General features: G+C 42.0%; 1 protein-coding gene across 1 annotated transcript in view; it reads left to right on the forward strand.

Moving 5' to 3' along the window:
* Nucleotides 1-20312, forward strand: part of LMX1A (LIM homeobox transcription factor 1 alpha) — a 108219-nt gene that overhangs the window by 86214 nt on the left and 1693 nt on the right. The window contains exons 5-8 of the mRNA XM_066594732.1: nt 6232-6395; nt 9802-9879; nt 14609-14684; nt 17126-17293. Of these exons, the coding sequence (XP_066450829.1) occupies nt 6232-6395; nt 9802-9879; nt 14609-14684; nt 17126-17293 (486 nt within the window). The remainder of the gene's footprint in view (nt 1-6231; nt 6396-9801; nt 9880-14608; nt 14685-17125; nt 17294-20312) is intronic.

Genomic DNA, 20312 nt, shown 5'->3' on the forward strand with positions numbered 1-20312 from the left:
CCCAACTATAATGCATCATTTTATAGTTTTTTCACCTTTTGAGCATCTACTGGTAATCAGGCATTTTGTTGTAAATGCATTACTGCCTGAAAATAATATTTTCTTTATTGCTTGTTTCTACTAGGATAAAATAGAATAGTACATGGATACTTATTAGTTACAAAAAAATATTATGTCTTTGTAGCAAATATACGGGAGTTGTTGTCTGAGGCTCGTCTATCCAATGCCATCTTCATTCTCTGGGATTGGTTTTTCTCCTTCTATATCCCGCTGCCTTGCTTTTTCTTTTTTCAAGTGTCTATCTTTCAAAGGGTTTTCTATAGACAAGAGGGTGAGAGAGGGAAAGCATAAGTTAAACCCAATTTTATTGCAAAATGTAGAAAGGGGTAGAGCTTTGCTGCAGATCCCATATGCTGAGGCTAATCTCCAAAGCCTGTACTTCAATTACAGCCTCTGTCGACTCAGGCACTCAATCCTATGTAAACAGAACCAACTCAAAAACCATCCACATTTCCAATTAAGTGCCCTAACTCTGCCTATCCTTCTAATTCCCTCACACCAAAAGAAGTAGTGATTCAATAGGCAAGAAAAAGACTGCTGAGTGCAGCTTTATTATCTGAGATGTCCCTTTTAGCCGTCATCTCATACAATGATAAACACCACTGATACAATATGGACCTTACAATTGTCTAGAGCCATCCAAGACCAACTCATGCAAAGGTCACCAAACACAATATGTTTCCTACTTCTCAGGCAAGGCTAAGAGAAGAGGGTTAAGGCTTAATTAAGTACCCCTTCTAACGCCTGAGACATTTAAGATTGCAGCGATCTCACTAATTAAAATTAAGACTGCTCCTGTTGAATTTGCATTGGTCTTATGAGCTGTCTCCTTTTATTCCACACAACTATGATCTTTTCTAGCAGGTGGTGACAAGCTGGGAGATATTAGGGTCTCAGCATGTAGGCGCTCCCTGTGTGTTAATGTTTGCTCTTTTTCAGTCTTTCCTCTTTGGCATTTGTGATACAGACCTATGGATACACTGTTCTTACTAGAACCCCGTTATAAAGGACAGTCTGTCACCATAGCAAAATGGAGCTGCTTTGTCTCAATCTACACATTTTATTCTTAGACAGGGCAAAGTTAAATCAAAGGATAGAGGAAATATAATTTACTTACCATTTGCAGTTAATTTTAAGTTCTTTTAAATGCATTGAACTTCTATAGCATAACCTAGTCAAAAGTGGTACTACAACTGAGTGTTAACATTTAAAGGTTATTTACACCTTTGCACTCTTTTTTTTTCTTTTAATCAATATGTTTTTGGAATTAAAGACTTTTTTTACAATTGGTTTTCATTAAAAATTTCTGATTGTTTTTTTTTGCTTCTATAGTTTTTCAGACTGGAGGACTGAAATCTTAGCTAATTCTGTCAGATTAAACTGACAGCTCCGTTCCTAGCCTGCTTTTACACTGTACTATTACAGAGGGCTGTATGACAATGCCAAGGGCATATAGTGGAGCAGATCAGGGGGACTGAGAGTAGAGGAAGCTACTATTACAGAGGGCTGTATGACAGTGCTGGTGTATGATTGAGTAGATTAGGGGGACAGAGAGCATAGGAAACTGCTCTTACAGAGGGCTGTAAGACAATGCCCGTGGCATATGGTGGAGCAGATAAGGGGGGCAGAGAGCAGAGGAAGCTACTATTACAGAGGGCTGTAATTCACTCTTTGAATTTTCTCCTGTTAGCAGCAGTCAGGAGGAATTACGGGAAGCTACTCATAGAGAGGACAAGATAGACAGAGAAATAACTGTTTAGTATTGAGTGAACGTGGTTATGCTATACAGCCTCAGAAAGAGGAGAGGGGAGGAAGAGCTGAACTTGTGAACATTCATGAGAGACACCAGCTGATCGGTGCTGGAAACACACCCAAGTCAAAAATTGAATGTAGGAAAGCCTGCAAACCAAGTATGAGACTTTCTAAATGCATGAGAAGGTAAAACTCAATACAAAAAAAGGACATCATTTTTTCTGCATGGACTTGTGTGTATTGGTTATTTTTTGCACAAAAGTTTCCATAATCTTTAAAGGGAACCTGTTATGTCCTCACAGCACCATAAAGTATGAAAATCATGTATGTAAGAACAAGAGCACTGGACTCTGAAAAGAGTCCAATTTTCGTGCCGCTTACCTACTTCAGTGGGTAACAGAGCTGGACGGCGTAAGTTAAGTTTAAAAAATACATCACCTGGCTCCTTGTTATATCTGGATACAAACTAAGGAATACAGACAGAACTCGGACTGCAAACACAAAACACAGAGAGCGGAACAGAACTGAGATGGCACAGACAGAACTCAAACTCAGGAATACAAACAGAACTACAACAGAAGTAGGTGACCAAAGAAAGCTGAGTGTAAGAACACACATCAATTCTGAAGCAAAGGGGAAGTGCAACAGCTCCGCTTTAATAGAGAAGTAAAGCCTAATTAACCTCGCAGGTGAGCTGAGAGCCAGAGAGCTGGTTAACCCTCTCAGTGCTGGACGAAAGCAGACAGCTAGAGCAAAGGGACACTTGCAACTGCTCAGAACCGCATGATGGCAGCAGACATGAGCAACAAACTTACAGTAGGGATGTAAGCCAGATGAACCCAACTACAGTCAATGGGGTACATCCAGACCCACTTGTTTCAGTCATTAAATGGATCCAGCATTCCGTTTTCTTATTCCCACTGGTGTGAACCCGGTCTTATCTCTTACAGTCATTCAGTATATACCGCAGCTATAATTGACTGAATCTTCAAGAGTCTTGTAATATTCAGATGTATTTTTTTCAGCCATTGTACACCGTCCGGTTCACATCATACCTATAGTCAGAAGCAAATTACTGATTTATGGATTTTTGTTTCAATATTATCTTTCATACAGCCATTACTTTTTTTGTATTTTGTCATGACAGATTTGCAACCATCTTAAAAGCGTTGTCCAAGATTTAAACTAATCCCCCGACAATCACAAGAATGGGGGTCCCTCTATTCCCCTCTTATTAATAGAGCCATTGCTGAGTCTGTGCACTACCACAACATGCATCTCTATGGGACTGCCAGCAATGCCCGAGAAATGAAAAGAACGGCAATGTACATTCTTGGCTACTGCTCCATTCATAGGGGCACAGGAAGTGGGCTCAGCAAATCAGCTGTGTGTGAATGGAGCGTTAAGTAGTAATGCAGGCAGTGAAATAAAGCGTGAGAACAAATGCGTAAATACCTTTAGATATAAAAAGGAAAGCATATTTCTTCTTTGACTATATAAATGGTACATAATATTTAAATGACTGTAGTAATGTCATAAATCAGAGGAAGATTGGAGAGACCTGTACATTTATCATCAACTACTTTGTTATTAATTAAGAGGATACTTACATCTTCCCGCTGTGTTCTAAATCAAGCCCAATAGACATATAAATTTGCTCTTTTAATTCAGTGATCATTTCCTTTCCAAATTGGCTGTAATGGAACTAAAGAAAAAGTGCTCTTAATAATTTATGCTCCATTACAGGTAGTTTAGGATCTGAAATATTCATTAGTTTTGCTGATAAGTTTTACAATCTTGATCGCCTCATCACAAAATATACTCAAAAGGTATTAAAATTACACAACAACAAAAAAAATGGGGGAGGCCTTATAAACGGGACAGAATAGACAGATACAATATCAAGATAAAGTACAAATCTACTGGTTTATTTACCTTAAAGGGACATTGTTCACTCTGGACAATCCCTTTTTGTTAGAAGGGTCCTATGACAAATCTCTCCAGGGTGCCTCAGAGTTGGGACGACTATTGGACGAATAATCACTCGAAAGACTGAGCTCAAACAATAGTTGTTCAGTGTAAACATGGCCATCAAATGGGTGATGAGTGATAAGTTGCTAGTCGTTTCAGCTCACCAAAAAAGTAGTCGCTGGTTGATTAAAAGTTGTTTGTAGAGTGGTAGTTGTTTGTATTTGAACGGCTTGTGAATGAATTTGCATGGAAAACCCCATTATAAATGATATCTTGGCAAAAAAACTAATGAACAATCATCGCCTTGTGATCAAACAAATGAACGTCTGTTGGTTGTAGACTTTCTGAGCAACTATTTGAAAAATAGTTGCTCCATGTAAAGCTACCTTAACGTGTGCTGGCTGCTTTATTCAGCCGACTACTGTCTGTCTTCGGCCGCTTGCCTGCTACTGTCTCTGGGTTGCTGACCAAACCACACTCTGTTGGCTGCCGCTCTCTGATGTCAGCTACTTTATTTTCCTGTTGCTGCACTGTGCTAGGTGTTGCCTCCTCACAAAAACTGGCAGGCCCATTGCCTACCCACCTAAGTAGCCCTATGGCCATCCATTGACCGGTACCTACATGTGGTAGGACCAGCTAGCTACTGCTGTGCAGCCCGAATACAGTGATGACAGTGTCAGTCATGTAGTAAAGTGGGTACCCACACAAGTGCAGTGGACCTTGGCACTTGCCTGTGTTTGTCGGGTACTGAGGCCAGCCCTGCTGGCAACAAGTGTTCAATGCGCTTGTAGCACCACCACAGGGGTAATTAAGTACTAAGCAGTGCTGATTGAGATGGAAGAGTTGTCTGTTAGTGCGGGGACAAACCAGATCCTCCACACAGAGAAAGTGAATCTTTTTGAATCCATTGTCTGCTCCGGCTGATGAATTGGGGTTTTGAACACGGTGCTCCCCTCTATTAACTCAGAAACATCTCAAGGGGTGTTTAAAAAGTGTTTTTCTAAACCAGACAACGCCTTGAAACGAAGGTATCACCTATTTATATATTTTTTTACTAATAAAAATGAAATACTGACATGTATTATTTTTTCTAATCTGGTTTTCTTTTCTGATTGCAGATATTTTTTTGCATTCTATTTTCTGTATATGAATGTGAGGGGCGGCCATCTAGCCGGAAAAGCAGTTAACAGCATTTAGAGATATGCTTTACAGCAGCCTCATGAGCCGTACACACAATGGACATGGGGGCCCATTGACTTCTATGGTATACTGCTCTAAGCACGCCCTGTGACATGTGCATCGGTCATGCTATGTACTTCATTTGCTTAAAATTACGTTTCTATCCTGAAAAATCATTTTAAAGTGCTGTCTCCCTTTCTCCTGGCTTGCTGTCCACTGCCTTCTCTAAACTGATTGACAGTAGATGTGGAGATGTTAGAACAGGTGGAGGAGAGGGATGAGTCGTTGTGCTCATTGAAATAACATAGCATAGTGAGGGGAGGAGGAAAGGAGGGTTTCAAACAGACATTACCTGCAAGCTAGTAGTAAGTCACTTTTTACAGTGTTTTGGCTACAAAATTTACATCTCCACTGCTCACTCTTGCTGTACACTGTCCTACAACCTGGTCTTATGTCTCTGTGTGTGTTAGAGACAGAGAGCAGGATCTTCAGTTCTCTGAGTACAGTCTATAGAACACAGCACATCAAAAGCTCTTCCCACCAGTCCTGAAAGGAATTTAGAAACAATTATAGACCCTACAGAGGGGGAAAATGGGGCGAATGTAGGATACAAGTCATGTAATGGTCAAAATGTGTCACTCCTCATGTACACATATGGCAACTTTGTCTGATAAGTCATCTAAATAGGTACGATTTGAAATAAAGAAATAGTTTGATATCATGGTCATGTGAGGCCTGTCTACATTGATTATGTTATCTTGGGTTATAGTAATCAAGCAAATCTGTGACCTGTTTATATGACTGTTGTGATGTTTGCTAAAGCTATCCTTTTTCCATTCTACCTGTAAATGACAGATGACTAGAGATGAGCGAGCACCAAAATGTTCGGTTGCTCGTTACTGGAGCCGAACTCTTTGTAATGCTCGAGAGCTCCATTTTCTCGAGCATCCGAGCACCGCGTGGTGCTTGGCTCAAAGAAAAGAGTACTTCGAGTATGCTAATGCTCGAATGGGCATGCTTGGCATCTCTACAGATGACGACTCCACATTCAAGGTTTAAAGGGGAATTCCACATAAAATTATCTCCTGGGCTGTCATAAAATTACATTGTTCAGCATTTGTAAAGCAGAAACACATTCACAAAAACTTCTCATATTAGTAAGACATTCCTTCCTAAATATTGCATGTAGACCATGTTAGAAAGCAAAGAGCTGACTGCTATCGCATAGTATTATAATTGTTCTATGATTTCCCACTTCTTGTCTTGTAGGTAAGAGTGATGATGATGAAGATGGCAGTAAATTTGAAGATGGGAAGGGAATTGAGGATGGGAAAGACCAGAAACGGCCTAAGAGACCAAGAACTATTCTGACAACACAGCAGAGAAGGGCGTTTAAAGCTTCATTTGAGGTGTCCTCTAAACCATGCAGAAAGGTAGGATGGTGCAAGCTTTAGTTTACCTCCCTTTGTCAGAAATACCTTGTGGGATCTACTGTCATTCTGCTGGATGTTGCAGAAATTGGAAATGTTCAACAAACATAATAAGATTACAAATGCACAATTTTTTGGAAAAAATAAGGTAAATGTAGTTGACATCATGTACGGAAATGAACACATTGGAGACATTAAATGTTAGGAACCAGGCTGAGCTTCTGAAAAGTAAAATGATTTGGGATTAATAAGGAAAGTAAATGGAAGGAAGCCAAGGAAGAGAACATTAATATTAGTACATTTTACTATTGCAGGAAAGTCGAAATCTGTAAGTTTCCACAGATTGGTATGATGGAAATGTTGATAAAATTTGAATATATTTATGGCACATCTATTAAAATCTCAGAGAATAGAAAATACTCAAAATCAGTTATGAGGGTCAACGGAACCCCATTGAGATTGCCAACCTGAATTTTTCTTTTTTCTGGACAACTTATCGAAAAATCACAGACAGTCAACATTTTTTACGGGCATATCGGAGAACAATAACAAATGATAAGGATTTTAAGTGATGTTTATAGGTCAGATACTGATACGAGCTTATTACCAACATCCATTGTGAGCTGTGAAATGATGGTAATTACACAGGTTATAATAACCTGCTCAAGTACCACCAGTCTCAAAAAATTCATGGATGCATCAATATTTTCTCACGAATACCAGAAAAAAGTGCCCTATTTTTATTTACTATCCAGACATTTGTGGACGGTTTGCAGCCCTGAACCTGATTGTCTTGATAAGTGAGGATCACAGAAGTGGGACCAGTACTGTTTATACATATATGTATAAGGCATCATAAACAAGCAAGCTGCTCACCGTGTATCCAACTGCTTATTAGGACCCCCACACTTCAAATCAAAATAGTGCAGTGATAGTGAAAACAATAAGCAATATGAAGAATGCTGAGTCCGCACACACTTTTTAAAAATATCCAAACTTTTATGGATAGTTTTATTTGAAGAATTGGGCAAATGTGCAAACTCTCCAGCATCACTACCACACATTTGCCTACATCTTCTACGAAGTTGCAATACAGTTTGGGATATGCTACAAAGCAGGTGCAGACTCAATTTTGTTCATAAATGTATAAAGCTTTGTTTAACCCCTTAAGAACCACCCAACGTAAATATACAGCAGGTGGTTGTGGGTGCTATATAGAGCAGGCTTGGAAGCCAAGCCCATATAGCAACCAAGCTGTTTCTGTCAGTTTCAAAGTTGAGAGCGCATCTAAGCAGCAAGTTGAAGGGACTTCTCCCATTACATAATTGCAAGGTGCTGATAGGTTCACCTGGCAGTCCAGAGACTAGAGAAGGTGCTCAGGGCTGCCATGTAGTGCAGTCTATTAAGCCCTGCCACGGGCAGGGCTAAATAGACTATAGTTAAGAATACAATACATAGCAATACTGAAATATTACAGTATATTGTGGACACAATAAAACTATTTTAAGTAATCTATGGGGACTAGAGATGAGCGAGCACGCTCGGTTAAGGCAGCTACTCGAGTGAGCATTGCTCTTTTCGAGTAACTGCATACTTGTCCGAGCAGATTCGGAGAGGGACGGGGGAAGCGGGGGGGGGGGGGGGGGAGAGTGAGAGACATCTCTCTCTCTCCCCCCTGCTACATCCCGCCACCCGCCCGAATCTGCTCGGACGAGTATGCAGTTACTCGAGAAGAGCAATGCTCGCTCATCTCTAATGGGACTAAAAAATATATAAAAATAAGTTGAATACATTTTTTAAAAATATAAAAAATTTACAGTTCAAACGCCCCTATTTTCCCAATCAACAACCAAAACAATAAATTAAATAAACATAATAGGTATCGCTGTGCCTGTAAAAGTCCAAACTATTAAGCTATGTAGACATCGTAAGAAAAAACAACATGAAGCCAGAATTGTGCTTTTTGGGCACTCCAAATATAAAAATAATCCAAAATAAAACTAATCAAAAAGTTATGTCCTCAAAAATGGTAACTATAAAACTACTATTTGGTCCACAAAAAAACAAGCCCTCATACAGCCACAAAAAATAAAAACGTTATGGGTCTCAGAATGTGGGGACAGAAACATTTTTAAGGCTGGGTTCACATGGGGCGTATTCCCGCCGGAAATCTCGCGGTTTGGCTGCAGCCGAAACTGCGAGATTTCCGCCGGGAGAACCGCCGCGGAAAACCCTGCGGCGGCTTTGAAGCGGCCCGGCCACTCACTCTTCCGCTGCGGCCAGCGCTCCCATAGAGGAGAGTGTGGCCGTGGCGGAAATAAACAATAAATAGACATGCTGCATCTTCTGAAGCCGCGGCTGCGGTCGCTGCAGCCGCGGTTTCAGCCAGACTTACCGTAGCGGATTGGCCATCCCGTGTGGACAAGGTTTCTGAGAAATCTCATCCACATGGCTGGCCAATCCCGAGATTAGCGGCCGCAGGCGGATTTGCCGCGGCGAAATTCCACGCGGAATTTCCGCGGCAAATCCGCCCTGTGTGAACCCAGGCTAAAGGTAAAAAATTTAATAAATTTGGTATTAGCACATTTATTCTGACCCAAAGATTAAAGGGGTTGTCTCGTGAAATCAAGTGGGGTTATGCACTTCTGTATGGCCATATTAATACACTTTGTAATGTACATCGTGCATTAATTATGAGCCATACAGAAGTTATTCACTTACCTGCTCCGTTGCTAGCATCCCCGTCACCATGGATCCGTCTAAATTCGCTGTCTTCTGGCGTTTTTAGACGCGCTTGCGCTGTCCGGTCTTCTCCCTGGTGAATGGGGCCGCTCGTGCCGGAGAGCTGGTCCTCGTAGCTCCGCCCCGTCACGTGTGCCGATGCCAGCCAATCAGGAGGCTGGAATCGGCAATGGACCGCACAGAGCCCACGGTGCACCATGGGAGAAGACCCGCGGTGCATCGTGGGTGAAGATCCCGGCGGCCATCTTGGTAAAGGAAGAAAGAAGTCGCCGCAGCGTGGGGATTCGGGTAAGTAATAAACAGTTTTTTTTTAACCCATCCCTTGGGTTTGTCTCGCGCCGAACGGGGGGCCTATTGAATAAAAAAAAAACGTTTCGGCGTGAGACAACCCCTTTAATGTTAATGTCAGTTTTGCTGCACCGTAAAAACAGTGAAAACAACCCCCCTAAAACAACGGTACAGTTGTATTTTTTTCTACTTCACCATACCTAAAGTTTTTGCAATGCATTATATGGTACTTTAAATAGAAGTATTAAAAAATACGAATTCTTCCACCAAAGCAAACTTTTTCCTCTATGTAATACTGCTATACAATGTATCATATCTACTGTATATATTAGCATAGAATATTCTATACACCGACTACTTAATGTTTTTCTTTATGAAGGTCAGAGAAACACTTGCAGCAGAAACTGGCCTCAGTGTCCGTGTGGTGCAAGTCTGGTTCCAGAATCAAAGAGCAAAGGTAAGAAATGTACAGCAGCTTACAAATCATACTGGGTAATTCTCATTTAACCCTTTCCAATCCAATTTCTATCCTGGTTTTCCTAGGGGGCTTACTCTTTTTCTGCTGTTATACAATGGCGCTATATGCTGGCTAAAGCCAGTAATGCATGAGGTAACACACTGGATAGGCTCCGACAGCAGAGAGGCTGGCAATATACAGTAAGAGAACCCCGACGGGCGTCTTCCAACTTTGGAGCTGTACAGCCTTAAATCATAATGTCTTCAGAGGTCAGACAGTGGATTGGAAAGGGTTAAGGGGGTTTTCCGTTACCTAAAATTGCTCCACAGACCCTCTGTACTTCCTGGTTGCTGCTGACCAGGACATGTGACTGCTGCAGCCAATCACTGACTAAACCTGTGACCTTCTATAGCCAGTGATTGGCTGCAGCAGTCACATGTCCTGGTCAGCAGCAACCAGGAGGTACAGAGGGGCTGTGGAGCAATTTAACTCCTTAAGGACCAGGCTGTTTTGTACCTTAAGGACCAGACACTTTTTAGGGACTTTACCCATGTGGTGGTTTAACTGCCCTATATTTTTTCCTTCAGCTACCAAAATTATTTTTGCTGCGTTTTTTTCTGTAACATATAGGGCTATATTTTTAACATCTTTTTCATTGACTTTTTTTCCTGTCTTTTAGTTTTATTGCAGTAAAAAGCTAAAAAAAAGATTTTTTTTAACATTTATAGCTGTTATTTTTTAAACTAGTATATTTACACTAAAATAAAGTATGGGAATGGGTTTCTCATTTTGTTTCGGACGGATTACAGGGCACATATGACAACGGTTTTGGTTGCCGTTAGCTTTGGGTTATTTTCTTTTTTATGTACCGTATATACTTGAGTATTAGCCGACCTAAGTATAAGTCGAGTCAATACGTTTTACCACAAAAAACTGGTAAAACGTATTGACTCCAGTATAAGCCTAGCTATGCTCGAGTATATACTAGGTAAAATAAAAATGCAATACTCACCTCCCAGCCGGCGTCTGTGTCTCAGCGCTATGGTCTCCCCGGCGGTGCGGCAAGCTGCTTGAAAATTCTCCCAGCTGTCATCTCCCTGCTCAGCTTTAAATTACACCGCCATCAGCGCTGTGTAAGTAAGCTCTGTGATTGGATCGAGTTCGATAAACCAATATTACTTATTTATGCAATTACGTTTTTTACCACCTATTTCCCCCCTGACGTCAAATAAGGCCTCTGGGGGACATTCACATGTTTTTTGTTTTTCTTTAATTTGACACTTTCCCACTGCAGCTGGGGCATCAATAGGAGCCCCAGCTATAGGAGAAAACATCCCCTGTAGTGACAATAGTGACTGGCAGAGCTGATCAGGGTCTGCTGGGACCCTATAGGTCTGCTGCAACAGGGAATCTGAGTGGTCACGTGACTGCAAGCTTGTGTAGTGTAAGTTATACTTCCACTTTTACCTTTTAGTACATAGCACTCGTTGAGCGCTGTGTACTAAGGAAAGGAGAAAGCAGAAAGGGTTAAAAAACCCTCCTGCCTTCTCCTCTGCGTTATAAACTGTGACTAACAGCTGACAACCCAACATGCTTCTAATTTATTGCAGAAGAAGAGGTTTTAAATCCCCGCCGCATTTTTACAATCAGATGGGTTTAAAGCCCAGGAGCAAGGGCCGTAAATTTACAGTGCTTGGTTCTCAATGGGTTAACGTAATGGTAAAACCCCTTTAAGGCCATTTTAAATAAGTGGTACAGTAGATAATCCCAGCAATCGTTCTCTTAGAAAGATTTTCTATTAACAGAAGCTTAAGGGGATATTCTCACTAATTACATTTATGGCATTTTCAGAATATATAGCATAAGTGTCTGATAGGTAGTAGACGCCAAACTTGATTACAGTTTCTGTATCTTCCATAGACATTAGAGAGAACCACACGCATGTATCACCAGTTTACTATACGCTTCTCTGCTGTTTCATATTACTCCCTTTATCCTGCTAGGTCAGAGACTCGGAATTAAGAACCCCACTCCTCTGGCATTTATGACATGACATTTGAATATGCAATAAATGTGTTCCTTTATAAATAACATATCATTCATTTTTCATTGACTGTGTAAAAAGTGAAATGTTAACACACAGAATGCTGTACATGCATCTTAATCTGAATTGTTCCGGAGTAAGAGGCGCCAAATTTATTAAAGGGGTTTTCCATAAAAATGCAATTGATGAACTATTCTAAGAATAGGTCATCAATAGTTGATTGGCCAGGCCCACTGCTTGGAACCCTGGCCGATCAGCTGATCAAGCATCTGTTGAAATTAATGGGAGCTACACCTGCAATTACAAGTGCTGGCCACTGCATGGGTCATAGTAGCGGCTTCGACTCTGACGCCAGTATATGCAATCAATGTCAGAGGGGACCCAACCATCTGATCGGCCAAAGTCTCGAGCGGCAGGCCCCAGCCAATAAACTATTGATGACCTATCCTGAGCATAGGTCATCAATAGTATTATCATAGAAAACCCCTTTAAGACGTGCTAAATTTATTAACCCATTAAGGACCAGGCGCTGTAAATATATGGCGCCTGGCCCTGGGCGTAAAGCACCGCCGATAGTAAAATCACGGTGGCGCTTTAAGCCTCCTGGCTCTGCAATCAATCAGAGGCAGGAACAGGTTATCAGCTGTTAGTGACAGCTGATAACCCGGAGGAGAAGGCAGGGGGGGAATTTAGCCCTTCCTGCCTTTTCCTTCCCCGAGTACAGCGCTCAATGAGCACTGTGTACTGGAAAGTGAAAGTACAGTGTAACTTTCACTACGGGAGCCCGGGGGGGGGGGGGGGGGGGGAGGGGTCATGTGACCTCCGGGGTTTCCTGCTACAGCAGAGCTGGAGGGTCATGCTAAACCCTGGCCAGCTCTTCCAGTGACTAATGTCACTACAAGAGTTGCTTTCCCCTGTAACTGGGGCTTCTATGGATGCCCTAGCTACAGTGGGAAAGTGTCAAATAAAAAAAAAAAAGAATGTCCCCCAGAGGTTTTACATGACGTCATGGGGGACATAGATAGTAAAATACACAATTACATACATAAGTAAAACAAAATAACAGAATAAAACAACAATACATACGTAAGAAAGAGAATAACACAAAGCCGACGCCAACAAAAACCGTCGCCACATGCGCCCTGTAAACCAAAACCATACATACTATATATCAAAACGTCCGAAACAAATAGAGGAACCCGTTTCCATACTTTATTTTAGCATAAATATACAAATTTTAAAAAGTAACAATAAATGTTAAAAAAATCATTTTTGGAGCATTTTACCGCCAATAAAGTTAAAAAACGGAAAAAAAAGTCAGTGAAAAAGATATTTTAAAAATCGCCCTATATGTCATGGGAAAAAAAAGCAGTAAAAATAATTTTGGCAGCTAAAGGAAACAAAATAGGGCAGTAAAACCACCACATGGGTAAAATCCCTAAAAATGTCTGGTCCTCAAGGTACAAAACAGCCTGGTCCTTAAGGGGTTAAAGGTTGTGCGTATCCTTGGCTGTCCATATGCCAGAAAAAGAAATCTAGATTTCTGCTATAAATTTCACCAATTTCTGGTGTAAATAATGGTAAATTTACAAGTCAGCAGAAGGCCCCACCTCTTTGGCTAAGCATCACCCACGTTTTTGAAAAGTGGCAAAAGCGGTGCAGAAGTGAAAAAAGGCACTCCTTTTTGTGCATGAGGCCTTAGTCACACGGGCGTTTTTTCACGCGATTTGCGCATCGCATGACGGATGCGCATGCGCAAATCGCGTGACCGGCGCCGAAAAATCGCCCGAAAATCTGCTCCTAGCCGCGTTTCATTAGAAACGGGCCGGAGCTGTCCAGTGCATTGCATTCAATGGAGCCGGCAATACAGCCGGCTCCATTGAATGCAAGCGCTGCGGGAGAGTGTGGGATGAATTGTCGGGAAGGGGTTAAATATATAACCCCTTCCCTGCAATGCATCCTGAAAAGTGAAAAAATAAAAAAAATGTATGTACTTACCTGCTTCTGGCAACCGGAGATCCCCGCGGCCGTCCTGCAGTGGGTGTGAAGGGGGTGTGACTCAGGCTTGCCCCTGATTGGCTCAGCGCTGAGCCAATCAGAGGCAAGTCTCAGTCACACCCATTCATATATGTCTTCTATATGTTCTCAATGGGGTCGGCGCTGCTGCCGCCGGCCCCATTGAGCGCATATAGAGAAGAGAACAGGAATCGCAGATCGCAGATAGGTGCGATCTGCGATTTCTGTTCTCTAATTTATCGGACGAGCGCATAAAAAGCGCTCATGTGTCCGATACCATTGCGAAGCAATGGTTTTAAAAAATCGCCGGACGCATGCGCATGCGCAAATCGCGGCAATAAACGCCCGTGTGACTGAGCCCTTACCCCTTAATGCCAGTAAAACAGGGTGGATTGTATAATAAATTCCACCACTTAGGGTAATTTTTTTAAAGGTGAAATGATCTTAGCGAAAGAATGGCGGAAGTGTGAAGAGGTCAATCCCATAATACAATATACTGTACCACTCAATATTATGGTAAGGAGGCCCAATCACTGAAGCTATGTGAAGAGCTCATCATACCATTCCCGGATCTGATTTATAAACAGAGTGCACTGACTGAATTACCAGAATACTACGTAGACACCTACTGTACCTTCTACTCTTATTCCTGTACTGTGCTTTAAACAGATGAAGAAGTTGGCAAGGAGACAGCAACAACAGCAACAGCAGCAAGATCAGCAAAACCCATCCCGTGTACCAGCAGGTAGGAATGTGTCTAGGAACTGTGCACTTTTACAGCAAGGGACTATATAGATATACAGTGCATTATCATTAATTGAGCTCTTTTTTTAAATTACTGATTGAATTGTCCTTTACAATACTCAGTTTCCTAAATGGGTATTTTGGGCATTTACTATTGATGACCTATTATCAGAATAAGCCTTCGATAGTTGATCGGCAAGGGTCTGCCACTTAGGATCCCCACCAGCCAGCTGATTCTCCCGCCCGCTTTGTGTATAGCGGGACAGGACATCCTCATTAGTGGTCAGGGACGAACGTCTAAGAGCCAACTACGTTCCTATTGAAATTAATGGAGCAATACCTTCCATTACATTTCTTGCTCCTCATTGAAGACAGAGCCAGAAGAGTAATGGGAGGCATCAGTCCCACTGATTTCATTTTATTACACTTCAAGCCCTGACCACGGATGTGGATGTCTGATCCCGCTACACTGACAGCAGGCAGGAGGATCAGTTGATCTGTGGGAATGCTGAGCAGCAGACCCCAGCCAATCAACTACTGATGACTTATCCTGAGGATAGTTCATCAGTAGTAAATGCCCGGAATACCTCTTTAATGTTACAATATATAATTAACTATTAACCCCTCTCTCTTTTTTCCTCCTTGTCTACATTCATTTGGAATGGGGCTTAGTAATTTATTATAATTCCAAGCTTTATTCACTATTCTGCTGGTTGTCACTGAGTTAAGGCTGATTTAGACATGACAATTTCTGCTCACAAATCGCTCAAAGCCGTCTTTTGAGCGATAATCGTTGTGCCTTACAGCATGCTGAAAGATCAGCGATCAGTTATCAGGAATTCACAGCGGGGTACAGCTGATACTATTGTTTCAGCTGTATCCCGCTTCCTGAAGACAGACGGGGTATGAAGAACACAGCTGTCCAGCTGTGTTCTTCATTTCCTGGTCGGAGCGCTCAGCTGTATAACAGCCAGGTGCTTCGAGCAGAGAATAGCTGGATGCAGAAGACAAGCGGCCCCGCTTGTCTTCTGCTACCTCCGCTTGGAGCGCTCGACTGTATAACAGCCGGGCGCTCCGAGCAGGGAACAGCTGGATACAGTAGACAAGCAGCCCTGCTTATCTTCTGCATCCTCCGCTTGGAGCGCAAGGTGATCGCTCAATGTTTGAGCGATCACCTTGCACTGTAAAAAACCGCACAACGATTATCGCTCAAAAATCGCTCAAAAGATTTTTTGAGCGATAATCGTTGTGTCTAAACCAGGCTGTAGTCAATACATATGTTGACAGTCTCATTTACAACTATGCTGAGCTCCTATAATATAGTATAAAACAAATTTTTAGTCCGGGCTCACACGAGCGTGTCAGATTCCGCATGCAGATATCCGAAATAGAAAATCTACATAGGATCGCGGAAGCGAATTAGGTATGGTTATGTATACATGCAGTTTTCTGTGCAGATGTACATTTAAGGACAGCATAGCATCCACGTGGAAGAACAGACGCCAGCAGGGAATGACATCAGGAAGTAGCCAAACCCCCTGGAAACACCCTTCTATGGCCCAGACAACATTCTCTTGTGCCGTCGTGCTGAGATGTTCTGAGAGCCTTCAGAACGGGATACTGTTTCCAGGCTTAGTTGGTTTATACTACTTAAGTATAAACCACTTTTAAAGTGCATTGCCCACAAAGCCCTGCTTTCTTTATACCATTCGTTATCTTACACAATCTATTTGTGTGAGACCGGCCTTATACAGATTGCTGTACGGTGTCTGGTCTACAAGACTGCACTTCTCAGAACCAGCAAGTCAAGCTCTTTACAGACATTGCAATGGAAAGCAATGCATGCTGATTTCAGTTCTGAAGCCTGCAGGATTGTTAATGCAGCTTTTGATCACAATACATGCTTTAACTCTGAATGAGTAATGGTGGTTTCACATCTGCGTTGGAATCTCTGGTCGGAGGTTTCATCGCAGATCCGGCACAAAATACCGGAAGAAAATGTATTGCATACAGCATTTTTTCTTCTGCTTAAAAGCCAGGCAGCTGAGCGGAAAGCGAAGAGACCCTATTATAGTCAATAGGGTTAGTTCGGAGCTGTTCGGCTGCATCCAGAGACGGAGCTGTTCGGCTACGGGGATTCCCCTTACCTGATGTGACTTACCACCCTAATACAATGTATTTACAAAGTTTTAAACTCCTAATAATACAGCTTTCATTTTACTAAAGTGCGCATGAAACTGTTTACTATACACAATAAGTTCACTGACTAATGATGACTAATATTTGACTAATATTTATATACATATTTGCATATATTGTCTATAATCACTAGCTCTCATTACAAAATCCTCTGCTGATTTGTATTGAGAAGCAAAATGATACTTTGTTTTTGTATATTACTATAAAGAAGCCAATTCATTGTTGTTTCTGCTTATTTTGCAGCGCAAACACACAGCTCCAGTAACTCCAGCATTGAAGGAATCATGAATGTCTTTACATCCCTCCCTCAGCAGCATCTACTTTCCATAGAGCAAAACATCTATAGTTCCGACCCATTCCAGCAAGGGCTTACACCTCCGCAGATGCCAGGAGATCACATGCATCCTTACGGTAAGATTTAGGATTTGTAATTTTCCTTACATTACAGACAATTTTTATGTTTTAAGAGGACTTTAAACTAAAGCCTCTTCTACTTAGGCCGCCTGCTGACAGCCAGGTCGGATCCGGCTGCGAGAATTCTCGCAGCGGGACCTGACCCGAGCGCCTGCAGAGAGCAGCGTGTCATTCACCTGCTCACGCGGCCCCGGCTCCGCAGAGCGGAGCCGGCGCCCGGGGAGTGACGTTTCTAATAATAGAGCAAGCCGCGATTTGTTTGCCGCACGAGATTTTGCGCGGCCAAATCGCGGTCGTCTGCCTAGGATTGCGTTTGCTAACGCAATCCTACGGCAGCTTCCAGGGGCGGAAATTCCGCAGGAAATCCCGTCGCAGAATTTATGCCTGTCTGCAGGCGGCCTTATTTGGTTGGGAAGTTAAATACAATCTGTAATGGGGTTATGAAAAGGAAATCCAAGAGAAAGTGTTTTCATGACCACTGCTTTATCTCATGAATCTCTGTTTCTGAGAACTACCAGTAACCTACACATATAGGGGGTGGACAAAAATATAGAAACAGCGTACGAAATACATTCCTTAAATTACATGGGATTCTAAATCATATTTCAATAAGACATGGAGAGACTGACTTTAAGTGGAGGTAATATGATACAGATGTTGCCGGGCAGATAAGAACATCTGCCAAAGCAACAAGGTTACATTGGTCAGGGGTTTGAGCCACTAAACTGCTGTTACCAACTGGCTGCCAAAACCACCCAGAGCAGGGCAAGAGGCGAAGTAAACACAAATTTACCAAGAAAGCTCTTAGCTAAGCATGGGTCAAAAGGGCTGCTCACTGCTAATAACTAATTCCATGCATTTTGTATGGTGTTTCCATACTTTTGTTCACCCCCTGTATATGCTGTATTAGTAACAGGTATGGAATATGGCACCATTTATAGAAAGGCTTTACACCAGTTCAGTTAGACAAGTAACACTTTACTAAGTGTCTGGTAAAGAAAGTTATGACAACAATATACAGTAGCTTTATTTGGACCCAATGAAACAGGTTGCTAATGATGAAATAACACTAGAACTCAGTTTGTACCCTATGAATGAGATACACTAAATGCTATGCGCCGACTTTTGGGATTTCACAATTTACACTAGCCAGGGGCAAGTAGCTCCACAACTAGTATTTGGAGGCAAAAGCACCCAACTAAACAACTTAATTTTTCATAATCTTCAATAAATTAAATAACGCTATCCGGCTGATTAGAATATACATTCACTGTCCATTGAGCAACTGATTAGCACAGTACCTTTAGGGAGGCTGTACAGGGATGAGTTGATCATGATCCAGTCTATTGGAGATGACATGGAGCTCTGAAATCTCGGGGCTCGCTGTTGGTGACCGCAGTTGGGCAACTGAAGTCTCCTCTGGCACAAGCTGAATCTGTCCCTAGAGCCCAGACTGCATCTGTTGGCAAACTCTGCCTCAATCACCCGAGTCTTCCTCTCTCTTGGGTACACAAGTCCAGCTGCTGTCAGTGAATGAGTCTCTCTCTTTCCTCCACTCTGTGAAACTGTAACACCAAAATTAGAGTGAACAAAGTCATGTGATCTATCTGTGAAGGTCCTGACAGGAACATTAATAAAGTACAGCAATCATAGTCATAACCCCTTTTATATGATATTAGCAGCACTTTTTAAGATTTTTTGAGATTTTACTGAGTAATATTATTTATTTATGCACAAAAGGGGCCTACAGTAAAAAAAAACATGCATTTACCAATATGCTTCACGCACATACACCAATTGGTCATAATATTAAAACCACTGGCAGGTGAAGCAAAGTACATCAATTATTTTGTGACCATGGTATGAGTCAAGGGGTGGGATATATTAGGCAGCAACAATCAGTTCTTGAAATGCTGGAAGCAGGGAGTATGGACAAGCGTAAAGCTCTGAGTGACTATGACAAAGGCAAAATTGTGATAGTGAGATGTCTGGGCATCTTCAAAGTACCAAATCCAAGGAAAGAAATCTAGTGAACCAGCAACAGAGTCAAGGGTGCCTAAGACTTGCTGATGCATGTGAGGAGCAAAGGCAAGCCATCTGGTATAATACTGCAGAAGAGCTACTGGAGTGCAGATTGCTGAAGACGTTACTGCTGGCTATCATAGAAAGGAGTCACAACTAGCCCCGATCAATATCACTAATGGCACAAGACAAAGCCGCCCTCTTTCTCCTCTTATATTTATTTTTATGCCTTCGCCATTCCTTTGTCATGTTGGTTCCAATCCAGACATAAAAGAAGTACATGTGGGTGTTATACCACATTAGGTGGCAGCCTACGCAGATGACTTACTAGTCTTTCTATCTGCCCCACGTACCTCGCTACTTATTCTCATTGCAGAAATTCCTACCCTGTCTCACTGTTAGAATTACCAAAGGTCAGAAGCTCTCAATTTCTCTTTACCTCCCTCTTTCATTGCCAAGCTAGTGTGTTCTTTTTCTTTTTGATGGGCCAGAGATTACAAAAAATATCAACCGCAAAATTGCATCTCGAATTTCCTTCAGAGGGTGGTATTGACTGACATTACAGGTTCTGATGTTTATTGTGGACCTTTCCCCTCTCCAACTGCGCCATTCTCTGTTGTCATTGCCTCCCCCCTCAGGTTTTGCCTGCACTAAGTCTACCCTTGAAGAACTATGTTGACTTTCTACTCCCTCTCCCTGCAAAATGACCTCAGCATAGGTAATAGCATATGCTTAGACCAGTCTCTCATACACAATCAATGGGTCCCTTCCTGTCACATTGTGCGAATGGCCCATGAGGCTGCTGTGAAATATATCCCTAAGTCCTCTTAATGCTGTTAAATTCTGCTCAGGAAGGATGGCAGCCCTCATATCGTGTATAGGCAACAGAATAAAAAAATTACAATTTAAAAACAGTTTTGAAAAATAGAAAATGTTGCACTATCTGGTTTTAATTAATACAAAAAAATGTTGGTGATATAGTCCCTTTCAAGGA

The sequence above is a fragment of the Eleutherodactylus coqui genome, chromosome 3 (assembly GCF_035609145.1).
Source record: "Eleutherodactylus coqui strain aEleCoq1 chromosome 3, aEleCoq1.hap1, whole genome shotgun sequence".
NCBI classification, from domain to species: domain Eukaryota; kingdom Metazoa; phylum Chordata; class Amphibia; order Anura; family Eleutherodactylidae; genus Eleutherodactylus; species Eleutherodactylus coqui.